The following is a 19,898-nucleotide window of genomic DNA, read 5'->3' on the forward strand; positions in this document are numbered from 1 at the left end:
CGTAGTGCCCATTACGCACAATACGCACTTGCGTATAAAAAAAATCCGAAGGTAAAAAAAAAGAAGAAGAGAAAATCTAAGTTTTAACGATTTTATCGCTATAGATCTAAATAATTTATCCCTTTTTGTTTACAAAATATTTCGTTGCGTCTTACTGTTTAGTTTATGACGTAATTACTTGTACTATGTAATGAGTGTAAACTATGATTGCGTCACTCTCGATCGTGTGACGTTTCTAGTTATCATTGTAATTTATGTGCAATAGGAATGTAAGTTTCTATTAAACTCGAAGCATTTACAAACCTATTGCGCAGAGATAAATGTAAATCTCAGCATTGATTAATCTACATGGAATAAGGAATCTCGTTACTTAAACTAGGCTCATAATAACTTATCGTTGGTTACACACTCGGAAAAAAAAGATTATCAAGACTTTTTTTAAAGAATTAAATCAATCCTTTCAAGAACAATTCCTTTGGAATATCTCTAATTTAAAACAACTTAAAATCTTCAATTTTCATTAATCTAAATTTAAGTCATCAACTCGGTTATCAAAATTCAAAGAAACATCCGCCAAATTCCAGGACAAGCGACCCTGTTTAAGGTGCTTAAACAGGACCTCATTCAAACCAATAATGAATCTGGCCAGGAAGAAACAAAGCAGAATTCACAAGACATGGCATGTGACCCTCTTGTGATCAGCAAATAAGACACCAATGTCGCGTCTCCTTCTCCCCCTTCTTCCTCTTCCCCTGTATCTTCCTCTGCTTCTTCTTCTGAACCCTCTAGAACCGTTACAAGCTCCCTTGGAGCATGATTCCTGGATATCGGAAGTCTTGATACCAAATGCCGACTTAGAATGCCAGATTCTAAAAAATATGCTGTCCTTACCACACGGTTCGAGCCACATAGAGGTTGGGTTGCACCTCTCAGAGAACTCGGAAAAAGGGCAGCAAGTAGGCGAGTACCGGACTTTGTATTTGAGCACGAAAAGCATCCCTACTTAAGATACAGCCCTTTACTTGATGGGGTATTTTGTGCTCCATGTTTTGCCTTTAATGCAGCTGAAAATGTGCTTGTTGCTCGTCCGTTGATTGACTGGAGCAACGCAAGGAAAGTCGTTGATGGGCACACACGATCAAAAGAGCACATAAATTCCATCACAAGAGCCGACCACTTTGTACGCATCTGCAGGAAGGAAGAGCAGAATGTGGTCGAGTTCGGATCAACGGCCTACCGGCAGAAAGTCCAAAAGAACAGGGAGGCGTTAACAGCCATCATTGAGGCCATTATTCTTTGTGGGCAACAAAATATAGCCTTACGCGGTAAAATTGAAAGCCGCAGCAACATTAGAGCTCTACTCAACTACCGTGCAAAAGCTGACGCCTCTCTGAAGGAACACATGACATCAGCACCAAAACATGCCCAGTATACGAGCCCAGAAATACAGAACGAATTTATCTCACTCTGTGGTAAACAAATTTCTAGCTCGATTACCCAACGATGCCAAAACGCTAAGTACTTCACGGTTATGGCAGATGAGTCTGCAGACGTGAGCGACACTGAACAATTTGCGTTCTGTGTACGCTACGTTGATCGGGAAAGTTCGGGTGACCATGTGGTCCGTGAAGAATTTTTGTCCTTTGTTGTTGCTGAAAGTACAACAGGTGAGGCCCTGACCACTCTTCTGACAGGAGAAATAAGAAAACATGACCTTGACCCAGCATTGAATGTTGGCCAAGGGTACGACGGCGCTAGGAACATGGCGGGCAGGATTCGTGGCGTGCAAGCAAGGTTTGCTGAGGCGTATCCACATGCTAAGTATGTCCACTGCCGAAACCACCGTCTGAACCTAGCTATCTGCCATGCCTGTCACACAAAGTTGCTCAGCTGACACCTGAAATAATGGAGGACATAAGAAACGAATATGCCAATTTCATTGACATGGATGAACTTGACACAGAACTTGAGGTGTGGAGGCATCGACTATCTCATGGCGCTATGGTCAACAATCTTGTGGAAGGCGTCGATGCTACCTACCAATTTCTGCCGAACATCCACATCATTTTCAAGATACTTTTGACAATGTCAGTGTCAACAGCAACAGCTGAAAGGTCATTTAGCAGTCTAAGGAGACTGGAAACGTACCTTCGCAGCACCATGTCAGAACAGCGACTCAGTGGTCTTGCTCTGTTGCATATCCACCGCAGTCACACCAGAGACATTGACAAGGTGCTGAGTGACTTTGATGCATCGGGTCATAGACGAATTGCAATCGTTTTTGACAATGCCGAGAGAGACGCATCCTCTGATGACGAGTAAATCGATAAGCAAAAAAAAAAAACTAGCTTGTTACCTTTGAACAAAAAAAAACAAAAACAAAAACACAAAAAGAAAAAAAACAAACTGTCGCGGGGATATCTATGGGTAAGTCCGTTGTTACTTTCTCATCACCGCCAGAGGAGAACTATGGAGTGGTCGAAAGAGTTTCAATGGTCATTAATTAGACCATTTACGATCTCTTTGTATCTGGTAAGTTTCCTGACTTTCTTACGATGAAATAGAAGTGTTCTCCGAGCAAGTTGTTCTTACGAAACTGATTGATCAGAAATGATATAAACTTGTTATCTGATTAATTGCGTTTTACATTTGATCGGGCATTCATACATAATTTAAACCAATTACATGATCTGCATCCTCAGTCGAACTTCACATGGAAAAATTGTTGTGTATGCTTATATGCACGTGTTAAATAAGATAACTACAAGGCGAACATTGCATTTTTTCCACAAATCTATTCGAAGTTATAATGAAATAAGTTAAAAAATAAAAAGAGCTGCTGTATGTTTTTAGGCAAAAAAATGATGAAAATGCTCCATGCTTTACGTGCGAAAGGTTCTTCAAGACATGCCAGAGCCCACATTTAACATCTATTTTTTCAAAATTTTCCGGGGGAGGCCCCCCGGACCCCCACTAGTGGCCCCCGGACCCCCTCCCACAACCTCCCCCGCTCGGCACTTCGTGCCTCGCTTTGCGTATATTTTTCAAAATCCTAGCTACGCCCCTGCACGGGTGTATATACTTTATTACTGTGAGATCAATGTTAATTCGAATTGAATGATGAACAAAACGTGATACATTTTAACTTTTGCGCATATAAAATACTAGTAACATATGTAACAAAAATGACTTAAATATTGTCACCGTCCAATCAAAAGGAATGGATTTCAGAAATTTAAAATATTAGTTTTTTTTGTAATAATCTTTTCCATAGAATGCAAAACACTTATTTATAGCGGTTGCTAGATACGTGATCCCACACGATCTTATCTGAGGATCTGAGCATAGTACTATGAAATTGCATCGTCTAATGCATTTCGTATGTAATGAAAATTGTAATGACATGATGAAATTTGATTTTTTCACCGCCTTTACTTTTTACATTCACATAATATGGTGGCTGATTTGTGTCATTCGTGTTTTCACCCCGCGACCCCGCCAAGCGAAAAGTCGATAATGAACAAGTTAAAATGGCGGGGGCGGAGAGCGAAAACACGCTAATTGGCGGGGGCGCGGGGCAAAGTTTAATAAATAAAACTTCGTTTAATAAATAAAACTTCGCCCCGCTTCCGCCAATTAGTGTTTTCGTACCGTGATCCGCCGTTTATTTCTTAAATCTCGCTTCACTATTTAGATCATTTGGCGACATAACGGCTTTACTGTTAAAAGACAACCTCAGGTGCCCTTTCGTGCATTCAGACACGTGAGGGCACCTAAGTAGAACCATCAAAAGACTATGTCAAGCATCAAACTCTCAGCGATGAAGGGCAAGTGGTTTGAACGACTTTAATCACTCGGCCTCGAACAGAACAACAAAATATATATTGCTATAATAGCTATTCTAAGTCATAATTACTATTTCAACATCATTAAGAACATAATTGAATTTTATGTGCCACACTATGTCATTATTATTATTCAAGCGAGTTTACCGTTTCCCCCCTAAAATATCTTAAGTTTATGCCCCTTCAATTAAAAGTGTACTTATCTCACTTCGGGGTTTATCAGTATATTTGTATCTGGGTCATCAGTAAAATCTTATAAATACATCAATGATATAAGTGAGTGCAATTTTGGTATGTATGTTTTAAAATAATGCTTACATTTTCTTTGTTTTCAATGAATTTTTAATTATCTTTAATATGAACGGTATTGTATTTAAAAACGTGAACAAACTTTTGATTTTATCAAAATTTACAAAAGGGGACATCTTAATGCTTATGACAACAGTTTACTTTAAACATGGAAAAGTTTTATATATAATTGCCCCCCCCCCTCATTATTCTCATACTGGAACGCACGTGTATGAAAACAACGTGCACGCGTGCAGAATCTAAGAAAAATAATTTATAGCAAATGTTTTATAAAGCAGATATTTCATAACTAAGCATTTGTAATTACGTGATTACGTGATTCCTACAATCTGACATTAAATAGTTGAATATAATATGAAAATCTTTGAAAGAACCACAATGGGGTAACAAAACCTCATATTTCATATATCTTACTTTTTATCAACTGGGGTACTACAGTGTTACGGAAAATATGTGCAAAAGATGATAAATTGATGAATGTTATTTAGTGCAATTCTTAGTTTGTTTTTTTTCCAGTTTAAGGTCATTTTGTACAATAAATATGATTATTCTGGAAAAGTAGAAAAAAAAACTGAAGGATTTGAAATTTTGCACACGAATTATTTGCATCGGCATTCATCAAATATTATAAAAATCTAAAAATAAATAAAAATAAATACAATAAAATCAGTCCGGTCATGTGAAAAACTCAATGTTATGGTCCATTTAAGAACGAATTCTCCATTTGTTGATTATGTCAATTCTTAAATAATTGAGCCGTGTCATGACAAAACCAACATAATGGGTTTGCGACCAGCATGGATCCAGACCAGCCTGCGCATCCACGCAGTCTGATCAGGATCCATGCTGTTCGCTATCAGTTTCTCTACTTTAATAGGGTTTGTAAGCGAACAGCATGGATCCTGATCAGACTGCGCGGATGCGCAGGCTGGTCTGGATCCATGCTGGTCGCAAACCTTTTATGTTGGTTATGTCGTGAAACGGCTCAATTGTCACTTATTTTAAATCAAAGTAAGAATGGCACATGGAAATCTTAGTTGTCTCGCTGGGTTACTTATTGTGCTGTCTGCGCATGCGTATAGCGGAGACGCGCTGACTGAGATGCTGAAAGCTGGGCTGGGTAATATCGTCAAAGAAACCATCAACAGTCCTGTCACATATGAAAAAGGAACAATTCCTACATGGTTGTCAGGTAATTAAAATTCTTGAAATTAATCTTTAGTCCATTTAATTGTTGGGGGAAATATTCCTACGCTTACGTGGTCATTTTTTTTTTTTTTTACAAATTAAAAATATAAAACATTTCAATTTGCTCTTTGTTCAAAATTTCTTATAAGATCATAGAACAATGTTATTAAGTATTAAATAAACAGACAATAACGGTCATATATGTATTATGATTGATAGAAAAATAGAGATCTAATCTGCATGTAAGCCTACTTCTTTAAAGAAGGATTGCATGTATATATGCTATCGCGTGATTTGGTGTTTTACAAAATAACTGTAGTATTCAAATAAGTTAAGATTAATTGACATGTATATTCTTAAAAGATATTTCATTATTAAAGTTAATGATGTTTTGCATTTTGCATACTGTGAACCAAAGTGTTATCATGGTGATGTCAGTCTTGTTTGATATTGATGGGTCTTATAAAAAATCTGGAGCAAAGTTCTCCCTCGGAAGCATTAATCAAAAACAAAACAGTCAATTACATGAAAATTGCAGATTCGGTTTGATTTAGTCGGTACATGTGGGATAATGAATAAGTGCAACATTCCTAAAGTGCCCCTAGCACCGGCTTCAGTGGTACATACTTATCCACACTTTAAAGTATTGGTCTTAGCTTGTCGGTTCTTGCAGGCATCTGAAATAGCCTCTGACATTAACACTTACTCCCTTCGACCGCCAGTGATAAGTTGTTACCAGCACTAGCCAGGTCAGCCTGCACTGATAAGTTGTTGCCAGCACTAGTTAGGTCAGCCTGCACCTCTACGCAGTGCGACTGGGTCCGACTATTGCCTGTTTGTTTTAAAATTTTGGTATTATTATTCCCTAAATAGCCTATGGAAAGTCCACCTCCCCTAGCATTGGCTCTAGTCTGTCGATTGTTAAGTGCTTCTATTCGGCAAATCGATTTGTTGATGTTATCAAAAGAGGGTCGAGTATGATATGGTGCGTATGTTATGAATAAGCAAAAATATCAAAAATATCAACGCTTGAATCCCCCCCCCACACACACACAATGGAAGCTGGCCTATGGCATTTAAGAAATTCAGTAGGACACAGATGAATTGTTGCTTTACAAACGATATTTGATTCTAAATCTTGCATCCCTTTTTGTAACATTCGACCAAAGAATTTGAAATTCTTAATTTGAATTGCCTTGTTACTGAAACATATAAAATTATTCAAAACAGAAATATTTGTCCATTCACGATTATTTAGGTAACTTTATTCGACACGCATGTGGAACGTTTGGTGAGACAGATCACAGAAACAAAAATCTACCCAACTATATAGAACATTTGTTTGACTGCTTCGAGATGGGAAGCAAGTTCAAAATAAACAACGGAAGGGTGACTTTTACAAACAGGTAAGAAAACAGTGCACTAGTTGCGGTGATAGGAACACTTTAAAGATCCTGTAACACAATTTTTATGGTTTTATATCATAAATTTGATGCGGAAATTAAGATTTATCAATATCGTAAGTTCCAAAAAGCATTATTTATTAAGATAATACCCAATTTAACATTTCAAGTAAATAAAGGGTGGTAAATAAAAATTTATTTTTTATGAAGTCTTAGTTAAACTTTTCAATGAGGAATGAATGCATATAGTTCAATGATTACATATAATGCACACAACTATTTGCAGTACATGTTTTTCCATGTTTGAAAATTGTTTTATAGGCATAATTATATACATGATATATATAATTTCAGTTAAGTATGGTAGCAACCTCAATTATAACATACAAGATCATGAATTGGTTTATAGATATGTGAAAAGTTCATAGATTTATATGCATGTACGCCAATTTCTTTATTTCAAATACATGTATATAGTTTAAATGAACCTTTTATATAATAAATATGTGAATAGTTCATAGATATTCATATTCGCCAATTTCGTTTTTAAAATGATAAAATTGAACCTGACATTTTATATAAAGTAACAAAACTTTGTTGTACATATATATTGGTAACACTTTTGGTAAAGTTGTTAATCTTGCATCTATATTGAAAACTCGCATTTTATCTAGTGAAGTTTGAAATTTGTTGTCAAATCTTGCTACAGTAGCTTTGAACTACAGTGAGCCGCTTTACTGGGGTTATATTGTATATATTTTTTTCTATTTCAGATGGTACGATACAACAGTGGAGGATATTTTCAACACATATCGCCGTCAAATGAATGCTTCTTCTATGTTTGTCCATTCAATATATTCACAAATGGTAAGCTGATATCTTCTTTTACATTCAGTATGAATATTGTTCCCGTAATTTATTCTAAAATGATGGATGATGTTGTCAACATGCCCATTTGTAGCTGTGAGCTGGGTAAGGGTTAAGAGTTGCATTAATGCACTGCTTATAACAAAACAAATATATAAAAAATAATAATAATATTAACATTATTTAAGAGTACATGTATTATAGAGGAACAGTAATTTGCATGTTTACACGCTTTGACAGCACTATAAACAAGAACTGTCGGAGGACAGCATTTGCTCGACTATTCAAAAATTGTCACAAGGGTGTTTTATTATGAATAATAATGCTATTTACCTATGAATACATAAAATTGACCGAAAAGGTACAAAGGCTTGTTATTAAGATGTTTTATCAAGTAAATCACTACTTTATTATTATGAATGCATAAAAAATGTCCCCAAAAAAAGGCATAAACACTTCAGTAGTTATGGAGATAACAGCTTACAAGCAAACCTTTACCATGAATTTCTAAGTTGAAAAAGGGGAGAAAAATCAGCCTAAATGCAAGATAGAATTATGGATCTTGGTCAATGACCTTCAATGAATTATGATTCTAAATGCATATGTGAAGTCTGAAATAAATATCTTTAATAGTTATTGAGATTGAGATATGTAAAACTTGCGTGTTAACATTAACCAAGAGATTAAGTAGAAAAGGGGAGATGAATCAGCCTAAATTCGAGTAGAGTTATGGAACTAAATTCGCTTGGTCAGTGACATACAATTATGACTCTCAAATTACGACCTTAAGTACATGTGTAAAGTTTCAAGTAAATATCTTTGAAGACCGTTAACCAAAAGTTACAAAGGGCCAAATAATTCTGCAAATATTGCAGGCAGAGTTATGCAATTTTGCAAACTAATGTACATTGTTACTAAAAAAAAGTATTGTAAATTTCAATTGAATATCTCAAGCAATAATTGAGATATTTGACTTTACAAAAAACTTTTACCAAAATTTCTAAGTTATAAAGGGGCATAATTCTGTAAATATTATAGGCAGAGTTATCCAACTTGTCAATCTGATGTACATTGTTACTATAAATAAGTATTGTAGGTTTCAATTGAATATCTCAAGCAATAATTGAGATATTTGACTTTACAAAAAACTTAAACCAACGCAGACGCCGACACGGACGCTGACGCCGACACCGACGCCGACGCCGGGGCGACTACAATAGCTCTCATATTCTTCGAATAGTCGAGCTAAAAATGACATATAATAGATAAAGTTGTATATATGAATTAAGTGCTCGAATTGATCAAATCATTTTATCAAGTGTATTTGTTTAATATCATCGAACGTTATTGTAACCCCACAGTTAAAGTAAGGAAGACTAACAGGGGTTTTGATGAGGTTTAAGAGTCTGCAGCTCAACAACATGATCTTTGGTTTGATACTTTATGGGGTCATTAACTTGTTTCCATGTATTTAACGAATGCTGGTTGATGTCTGGAAGAGGAATCAATAGCGGTTAAAAACGTAGTTTTGAGTTCGATTGTGCTTACTGAATCACTCTCAAATTCGTTCCGGAAACCAACCGGTACTAAACAAGGAGTGTAAAATTTCTTTATCATGGAATAAATGGCAAGCCCCGTGGCAGGGTTTGAAGCAACGCTGTCAGGCATCCTTAGATTACTAATTTTAGGCGTTAAGCACTAAGCATTGCCACCACTCTAAAATGCCTCATCAAAGCTTCCATCACAATCAAACTAATTTCAGAATAATAGTGTTTTGTTTTCATCTGAAGATTACTTTCTGTTAAGCAGATCGAAGATGTTTATTACTTCGTTAGAAATGTTTTATTGTTTTTATCTCAAGAATGCCAACCAGATCGACAAATGGTTCGGGAATATGTCGGCCAAGAACAAAGTTAGTAAGATACCAAATGTTAGTTGGTGGTTGGTCGGTAATCAAGCCATTGCGATGTCTGGACAACCGATCGGTAACGGTTATATAAAGTTACATTCTTTAATAGAAACGGTTCTATAATTTTATACTCTGTAAAAAAATGGTTATATAATGCTATATTATCTAAGAAAAACGTTTATATAAGAAATAATGTTGGTCTCTGTGGTTATATCGGCAGTTTAAAAGAGGTTTTGAATATTGATGTGTAGATATTGACCATGAAGGCCTCGGTCAATATCACATAAGCCTGTAAATACTATACAAATATGGACTTTTTAGCTGTTGAATATGATGTGATATGTACTGAAAAAATTAATATTGACCGAGGCGATAGCCGAGGTCAATATTAATTTTTCAGTACATATCACATCATATTCAACAGCTAAAAAGTACATATCTGTTTTATTATATAATTTATAAATAGCTTTTATATGGTTTATCACATCCACAGGCGCTAGTCACATAATCAAATATTTTACATAATCGGTCTATACAGTATATGTATATAAAGATATCTTTATATACATATATAGACCGATTATGTAAAATATTTGATTATGTGACTAGCGCCTGTGATCACATCTGCCATTGCATACGAAGGAAATCATTATTTTTCAGCTTGTCTACTGTTTCCATAATTTGGTCATTTCCATTGGCATGCTAATCCCTATTGTTCTTAAAAATATAAAAAGGTAAATAAAATAGACTAATTTGACTCTTATGTACACCCCACTCAAAGTTTTTTTTTTCAGAATAATAACAAACTTGGCGTGACGTCATATCAAAGTCTCGCGTCTTTTAGGGATTTCCAGAAAATCTATTTTTAGAAGAAAAACCGGTGAATATAATCTGAAAATCTATTTTTAGGAAAAAAACAGTGAATATACTCTGATATTGACCTGTTATTTTTTACAAAAAGTTGCTTGTTAGCCAATCAGGGAAAGGCATTTCAAAGCTATTTATAGATTATATAATAATACATGATATTCAATGGCTGACAGGTCGATAACTGTATACATTTCTATAAGAAAATGCCTATAAATGTTATACTTTATACTAAAAAAACGTTTTCATAAGGTTATATTTTATAAGAAAAACGTTTATAAAACGTTATGGTGGAACTCTATAAACTAAACAGCTATATATGTAGATCTATAATGTTATATATATTTTTTTAAAATGGCTATATCATAGATATATTATGTGATAAATACAGGATATTTTTGGCATAATGAATGCCATATCAGGGTGCTACTTTGAACGTTTTTAATGTATTGGCTAAATTCGGGTTTTTCTTCTAGAATAACACGAAGTGCCTGCCTACTGACAAATGCACTGTGCTGTCAGATTTTGATTTTAATTGGGAAGCTACATGTACGTCACATAATACTATATGGTGTTCTCTTCGGGGCATCGTTTTTTCGCATCGACAATCTCTGATATAGATAAAACTCAATACCCGTACGTTTATGCATAGGGACTATTGTCATATGGCCGGTTGATATCTGCTACATGCCTTTTGCATATAAATATTTTATTTGGGTGTGTAACTTTTCAATAAACGTGCAACTTACAACACGTTACAAACAGATTTTTAACATTCAAACCGAAATAAGGACAGTTTGGTTTATCGTTGCATTTTGCTGTTGTTCTTTTGTATGTTGCTATTGTTGTTGACGTTTTTGTTGTTTTTCCCAAAACATTTTTTCTGAAAGGTGTTATAATTGACCCCAATGACGTCACACAAAAGGGCTACATTCAGTATGATGATAACAACCTAGGTGTTCCGGACACAACTCAGTACTTGTTTAGTAATAATCCAGCTCACGCACAAACAGAAGCAGATGGCACTCTGTGGAGTACAGTTAGTGTTGTTAAGTTCGAGACCCAATCTCACCTTAAAATCAAGTAAGGACAGTGTTAAAAAAAAATTTTGATATGACGAATAATCATTACATTTAAGAAAAAAAGTATCCCAAAAATTGATGTTATCGCTAAATAAAATCACTGTTTGCAGTTCAGATGCAAGGAATCATATCACGAGACTGTAGCCCGTGTGATATAATGCTGCGCAACTGGACGGCAAACTCGGAATATATGCGACAAACACCTTTATTTACATACATTTTCGTTCCTTGTATGTTTATGGTAAAATTCAGTTGGTTTTAGAATTTTGCGTATTGTTCGGCTGTAGAATATTAACGCTCAACTGATAATGCGACTGTACTTTATATGCAAAAGTATGCACCTATCAATGCCAAAAGCTTTAAAGTACACTATTTGTTCTGTTACTTTGCACAGAAAAAACATTTTTCTGTCTGCGAAATCTCTTATTCAAGGAAATTAGGATCGGGCTAGTTTTAGATGCTTATTTATACTTCCACGTCATTGCTTTTTTGAATACCGCTTCATAATTCATTGAATAGACAGATTTCACCCCCAATTTCACTTAACAACGTTTCTTTATCTCATGAATAATAGAACTTTTATTTCCATACTAGACGCGTGGTTTACAAAATAGGCCATGACCTAGGACGCCATGTTGTTGGAACATTCAACTACGAGGACTCAAATCTCACGAGATGTAAAGGCACGAGACCATATCCAGACTTTGGTGCAAGATTCGGATACCTTCATTCAATTGCTATGACAGAAAACTATATTATCCTACCAGAAACAGCACTGATGGATGACCCTTGTGTATTTAGTAAGTGTTGATTTACTCACTGAATGTGTGTAGGCCCAATTACTTCTTTAAACATTTATTAAAGGGAGGGCGTCCGTTGCAAAAATTCCAGAGTTGTAAAGTGTTCCTTTTGAAAACTGCTTTTGAAAATGTGAACCTGTATGTATAGCAATTTTGACTGTTGGCAGAGTTTTATACTTGTCCGTACATTTCGTAACTACTCGTTCATATAGGGGCGGGGCGTCATGTGTGACTTAAGATTGTTTAATTTTGTGAATCTACTTTAGTCTTATTTAACATGTTACTATGTAAACGCACTCTTGTAGTTCTGCAACTGGAAACAAGTTTTCTTAAACTCTATTTTCTGTATTTAAGTTTTACATTTCAGTTGTACATACTTTTGTCTTGTCTCAGGAACAGATTTATATCAAAAGTGTGCCGATTTGCTTATATATTATATGTAATGGAAGATACGAACTTGTAAATTTGTTATTTTTTCATTTCATTTTTGTTAAGATCTATGTGTAAACCTTCACTTAAAAGTTTGGATTAAGAGGCAATTTATTTCCTTTGCACGGATACAGTTAAAATTGCTATACATACAAGTTCGCATTTTCAAAAGTAGTTTTCAATAGGAACACTTTAAATGTCTGGAATTTTGGCAACGAACGCCCTCCATAGATTTCAAGCCGGTATTAGAATTATTATCTATTTTTCACTAAGAAAATAATCTTTACTTTTGATACGATTTTAAAGCCTTATCTGCATATCACAAATAATTTATTGCTATGAATGTCGATGATGCATTACTAGATATGTAAATTCTGTTTTCAGCTTAATATGTCATCTCTAATAAAATCATTATATTTCCTGTTGTTTCAAGACAGTTTATTAACACAATCAACATTAAGAAAAACAAAATATCTTAAGAACGGCCAAATTGAAAATGTTGCAGGCCCGGTTTGATTGAGCATGTGCATGGACTATATTGGTAACTGCGTGCTATCGTCCAAGACCCCAGCAGCGTTTTAATCAGAACTAAACATTAAAACATGAAAGGTGGTGAAATTTTGGAATGTGTTTCATGCGGCGATTATCAAACAATAGTTTGTCCTTTCTGATATGCTTTCAGCAAGGTATGACAAGTACGAGCCTTTCTTACCACAAGGTTTCCAGTATGAATCGACAGGCTATTCTAGACTTCTTGTGATGAGAAAATCTGACGGCCAGTTCATAGCTAATATAACCATGCCGCCATTCTTTGCAACTCATCAGGTAATTCTACGACTATGCAACGATGAAAATTGGTTCCCAACATTAATACGGAAACTAAACATTGTTTAAGGGGAAGGAATTCCCGACGATGACGACTCAGCTGTTAACTTAGTCTGGTTCCCTACCTACATTTACTACGTAGTGTAAGGGGAGGGAACTCCAGACTGTCTCAATCTGCTTAATTTGTGCAATTGACGTGTCTTGATTTCATATTTTTTTACCTGTCGATTTTCAATTCTTTTAAATTCGGATGAACATTTGTGTTGGTCAGAAAACAGTGAAGAGACTTGTCCGACTCCAAGGATATACAGGCCGGGTTTGCTTCATGTTCGTGGCAAAGGTTTATCACTTATTTAAATTGTTGAAGAGTGATAGTTTGTTTGCATTAATGCCTACACGTTTGCCTGATATTACGACATATACCGGCGCTGTACGTTTCTGATTAACTATTCAGTACATATGATTACCAATATTTCGGTACGTTGTCAGCTGATATACAAAGGTCACATTAACTCAAAGGTAAAACGTCTGCTTCTATCGATCTATACAGTTTCCTTGTTCTGCTAATAATCACTTTTTATTTATGAACCTTGTATTTAACTATTAACTAAATTGAAACTGTCCAGATTAATCATAATACGAGTATAACTGATCCCTGTACCGAAAAAGTGCCTACTCTGACTGCATTACGTCTGCAGCCTTTGCTGATCCTAATGTTTTTGGCATAGGGAACATTCTAAATAAAAGGGAATATTCCAACAACAAAATTATATGAAAATTGCAGACTTTGGTCGAGTCTGTTCATGAGTTATGACGGAAATTGTAATATCATAAATGCAAGTTCGTTCCAAAATGTCACGCTAAATTTACTGAACTTTTCAAACGGACTACTTCATTTGCTATTTTCTTACTTTCCATTATCAAGTTTAAGGATAGAAATATTAACATGCAAAAAAGTCAATTTGTGAACGATAAAAATGAAAATTTAAATTGGTCAGCGAACATTATAGAGCCTAGTCAGACTACAACGATGTGAAAGCTGACCTGACTCTAAACTGGTGGCAAATCTTTTCACTTTCGCTTTAAGTAGGTTTAAGGGTTTCAATTAATTCTTACAGCGCCGTTATATGTCGTAACGCCACTTAATGTCGCACTTGCCGTTTAATATCGTACCATTACCGCTAAATGTCGCAACCGCCGTTTTATGTCGCACACTCTTCTGTCGTTAAATGTCGCACGATTTTCCATTTCCGTTCGATGTCGCAAAATGTATTCATGACAAAGTATAGCTTAGCTAGTGATTTTAAATCACAATAAACATCGATTGATTGCTTACAAATATTTAGTAACTTTGAGACATAAAGGAAAATCTCGATATATCTACCGACCCAAGATGAAAAATGTTTCTAGAAGTGGATAGCAAAATGAAAAATAAAGTATTCAAATGTGTTTTACCACAAAGAGAGCCTTTGGCATTTGTTACGCTCGTCAAATTGTAATATCAACAAAGATGACTTCAATTTCAAACAAGTATGTTGTACTTGGCAGAAAATCCCTTCCTATCTGATACTAGTAGATAGCTACTCCTAAGATCACTTTCATAACGTTAATATTGGCATAATACAGTTGTTAAACACGGATTTAGATATTGCGACATTTGACGATAGCGTTGTAACATTTAACGGTGAAGAGAAATGGTGCGACATTTAACGTTATCATTTCGACTTTAAACTTTAAAATATTTTGAGACAATTAACGGCGGTTGTGACATTTAGCGGCAATAGCGCGACTATTGGCGGCAAGTGTGACATTTAGCGTCATTGCGATATTTAACGTCTATTCCATTTATTGCAAACTATCTCGCATAAACTATATTCATAGAAATCTTACAGGCCCGGTCTGCCCCAGAAAATGATTTTATATATATTCCTCAAAAGCTTTTTTTTGTATACTTTTAAAGTTTCCAAAACTCATTGCCATTTTTTATCTGCTGCTTTTTGGCAGATTATATAGTTATAGTGATTTAGTATTTTATCATCATGCAACCAATAATGTTGTTATAATTAAGAATTCAGTGTGTCCAATGTATGGACGTTTGGTACCGGGCTAATCCGGCTTGTTTGTTACCACAGCTGAATGCCTTTGAAGATGGTAACATTATCCATATGGACATGCTGACGTATAACGATTCCTCTATCTTTGACAAACATATGTTTGTGGAAAATCTTCTCTCTGAGGTATAATATTATTATATAATCTATTTCTTATTCAGGGCTGGGAATCAAAACTTAATAATCAAAAGCAACAGAACATTGCTATACACCGCAAATTATCTGGGTTTTTTTATCTAGCGCAAGTGATAATTCCATAAAATAGAAATATATTGCCAAAATTATCCCTGTTGAAAAGACTGCCAAAAATACAACTGCGTCGTATCATATTTTATTTTCAACTGCGTCGTATCATTTCGTAAAAATCATTATTTTCTTAGAAAATAAACATCTCTTTTTAATGAAAGTTTAGTAAATGATGCAAAATTATGTTTTGAAGTTTATGGTGAACTCTGAAAACGAGTATATAATTGATTTGAAGGAAAAAACGATAGATAAAGCAATATGAACTGCGTCGTATCCACACATTTTAATAAAAATTCTGCCCCGCTTCGAGTTGCAAGTTCGCTATAACTTTTGTTTTACAAAATAGTTGTGCAAGCAACATATACCGAACGAAGCGGAAAATAGTGTAGCGTGTTAATACATATATCTGGTTTTCAGTCATTTCCAACAAAAAGAGTTATAAACAAAAACATACATTTTTCGTTCCAAGATGGCGGCGTTTGTTTACATTTTGTAGGATACGACGCAGTTTTGATTCCCAGCCCTGTTATTATTTGATAACATTTTCTAAATTTTACACTTACACGGTATATATGTTTTTTAAACTTGTTTTCATTAAAGGGAGAATAATCTTCTGCAATGTACAAAACAATTGTTATCAAAAAAAAAAAAAAAAAAAAAAAAAAAACGCGGCAAATTTTCATTACTCCAGCTGATGCTGTTCACAAGTCGCGCTTATATTAGGGTAAAAAAGGTACAAATGTATAAGAATTTAGTCGGTAGTGTACGAAAGACCGGTGAGGACATTTCAACTTCATGAATTCCCGATTACAACTTCATGAATTCTGGATTTCAACTTCACGAATTCACGATTTCAACTTCGTGAATTCACGAAATCAACTTCACGAATTCACGATTTCAACTTCACGAATTCACGATTTCAACTTCACGAATTCACGATTTCAACTTCGTGAATTCACGAAATCAACTTTACGAATTCACGATTTCAACTTCACGAATTCACGATTTCAACTTCACGAATTCACTATTTCACGATTTCAACTTCGTGAATTCACGAAATCAACTTCACGAATTCACGATTTCAACTTCACGAATTCACGATTTCAACTTCATGAAGTTGAAATCGTGAATTCGTGAAGTTGAAATTGTGAATTCATGAAGTTGAAACAGTCCATATAAGGACATTAAAATTTATTGAGCTACATACATCATAGAGAGTGGTCGGTCGGCACGGATGTGTCGGCCAGTCTGGTTGTACACTGGCGGCAAAGACAAATATCCCTGTCAATTTTAGCATGGTACCATTGAATATTGTGTTGTTGTTTTTTTCCTCAAGAATGTTTACACGACAAACTTATCCCGCATATCTATAAGCATTTCCGGGAAGACAGCGCGCATGCGCAATTTACGGGGTGACGGGAAGTCACCGTCTGCGTTTGAAATGCCAACTATTAACCATGCATACAATGGGAAGAAATATGAATATGCGTACATGACAAGAAACTTTGATAGAAGGGAACAAAATGCTATTACAAAGGTAAACCAGTTCTTTAGCACTTAGACGATTGTTAAATATTAAATGATTAGGATTTAAATAGCAAAATTAAACAGGCAATCTTAATGTAACAAAGTTATTTTTTCTATTCAGATTTTTTGATTGTTCGCGTTCAAATGTGTATTTATTCATTTATGTTTATACATTTGTACATGTATTTGTCAAATATAACCTTAGTTTGTTGGCTGAAATATTTGGAACCTAACTTATTTGTTGTGTTTGTACGAATAGCAAAGATTAAATTTGAACTTGTTTAAGATTTTATTGATTATGTTTTATTTTTATTTTACTTTCTGATTATTTCTTGTAAGGAAGATATGCACCTAGCTTACAGAAAGTCGGTGGTTCTATGCTTGCCTAAAATTATACACGAAGGGGCACCTGAGGTCTTTCTTCTCCACTATAGCTGTAAAGTTGCCAGATGACGACCTTCTGTAGTGGAGAAGTGTAACTGTAAAAAAATATAAATAAGGTGTGCATGCATGATATAACTGCCGTCCTGATACGAACCAGAATTATTTGTTGAACTATTCCATGTCTCATGATATCATTTATAATTATTATAATTCTAGTTGCATGTTGATACTGGCGTGGAACAAGAGTTTATTCTACCAGAAGGGATGTTTGTACAAGATCCTCACTTTGTTTCTCGACAAGGGGCAATAACTGAGGACGATGGTGTAATACTGGCCCAAGGCGTTGATGGAATCAAACATAAAGGTAAATCTAAAAAAAGATTTTTATCCTGAATATCTTTCAATCTGACTAAAGGTCAGACCTACTTATTTCTAACACGTGAGACGTTTTAGTAGCTGGTTTAAATCAAATTGTACTTGTAGATATCTACCTACCGTGTAGCCAAAGAAAGACAAAATGAATCAGTGACAAAAAGACATTTATACATATTATAAAGCGATCGCCTCGTTTTTAACTGTCGAAATTGAAATAAGCTAAATTCATAATAAAAGATATAAATGTACATAATTTACTTTCTTGTAAAATAATATTTGTTGTGTGTTAATTATGTTCTGTGTTGATATATATTAATTTCCATCATTTTATCTTTAAATATAGAACTCAAAGGTGCTTGCTCTGCACAGGTTGTACTGTTATACAAAAAAGAATTATATAAGTACTTATTTGACAGTATTCGATAGTATTTTGATAATAATTTTAAATCGCATGCGTATTTGCAAAGAATGTTCGGTTGTTTACGAGAGGTATTGCCGTAAAAAGGTTTAATATAATATCATTTTGGCATTTTATTATGGGAAGAATTGTTACTGTCCTTATAAAACTGGTACGGCTATACAGAGGTTCGTTCTGTAGAGGTTATACTGTATTTTTCTATACTCTAGCACATAATTATACCTGTTAATCTATAAATAGTATATTTCCGGAATGAATAACTGTCAATTTCAATGCCGTTATTTTTACATTTTCTAATAAATGTTGGTTCACTTTAAGCATTCATGATAATTGTCGACGCTAGAACAATGATGATGATTGCCCACGTGACTGCACCGGATATAGCACTGTTCGGACAACACAGCAGGTATTATAATATATCTGTTTACTGCTCCCCCCCCCCCCCCCCCCCCCCAAAAAAAAACAAAAACAAAACAACAACAACAAACAAACAAACTCCCTCACAATTGCAGATTCCCATCCCTCCCCCAATCTATCTCACACTTGGCAGAGTACCGCCTTTAACAGTTCTATAGCATCAATTTCCGCTCACGTAAGTTTGTGTATATTAATAAAACTTCGTATGGCTATGTTATTTTAATCATCAGTTTAATTTTAACTGTTTACAAATACTTTGGGTTTTTTTGTTTTTTTTTTTTTTGTTTTTTCATTGTAGGTTCTTTCCCATGACAGTTGGAAAACCTGACACAGGAATTGATGGCACTATAGTGGGCTAGGACACAGTTTAGATGATATTATAATAGTTGCATTATGCAGTTTGTCATGAACTTGTATGTGATAATTGAATATAACTTGAAAATAAAAAAAAACAATATGGTAATTAATAAAGCTCTTGATATCAATGATTTATATGAGTACAAACAAAACTCATTAGATCACATTATACTATTATTGCTATTCTAACGTATCATGATAAATTTTGATAAAAATTCATTCATTCATGCATCTTTTTATTCATTCATTCATTTATTCATACATTCATTCATACATTCTATCTGTTCGTCCGTCCGTCCGGGGAAACATCCAGATAGAAAGTTTTGAAAGTCATACACCAAAACAACTTCGTTTTCAGCCAAATTATTTTAAATGTGTGAGTGATATAATAGTGGAATAGAATAATTGTTTACTTATTTTTCAAAAAAAAAAAAAAAAATCATGCTAGTCCTTTAAAATTTTGTGTTTGAAACAATCGTCAATTTTAAATATAGTGTTGTTTGAAGAAAGGTAGAGATAGCTTAAATATCTAACTTCAG

At 34.6% G+C, this 19,898-nt stretch overlaps 2 protein-coding genes across 2 annotated transcripts; both read left to right on the forward strand.

Annotated features, from left to right (window-relative positions):
* The first annotated feature begins 859 nt into the window (after positions 1-859).
* On the forward strand, positions 860-1,894 carry LOC132733215 (zinc finger MYM-type protein 1-like). Its single transcript, XM_060719815.1, has one exon. It carries the CDS (start codon positions 860-862, stop codon positions 1,892-1,894), a length of 1,035 nt encoding a protein of 344 aa, XP_060575798.1.
* Positions 1,895-4,077: 2,183 nt separating this feature from the next.
* Positions 4,078-19,449, forward strand: LOC132733202 (carotenoid isomerooxygenase-like). The gene is made up of 13 exons (XM_060719801.1): positions 4,078-4,136; positions 5,167-5,346; positions 6,601-6,748; positions 7,519-7,612; positions 9,474-9,597; positions 11,279-11,471; positions 12,065-12,270; positions 13,382-13,524; positions 15,657-15,761; positions 17,218-17,418; positions 18,009-18,156; positions 18,904-18,991; positions 19,301-19,449. Exons 2-13 carry the CDS (start codon positions 5,172-5,174, stop codon positions 19,359-19,361), a joined length of 1,686 nt encoding a protein of 561 aa, XP_060575784.1. The 5' UTR covers positions 4,078-4,136; positions 5,167-5,171; the 3' UTR covers positions 19,362-19,449.
* Positions 19,450-19,898: the final 449 nt, after the last annotated feature.

This window comes from Ruditapes philippinarum, unplaced genomic scaffold (assembly GCF_026571515.1).
Source record: "Ruditapes philippinarum isolate M1 unplaced genomic scaffold, ASM2657151v2 ctg3712_1_1_1_1, whole genome shotgun sequence".
Lineage (NCBI taxonomy): Eukaryota > Metazoa > Mollusca > Bivalvia > Venerida > Veneridae > Ruditapes > Ruditapes philippinarum.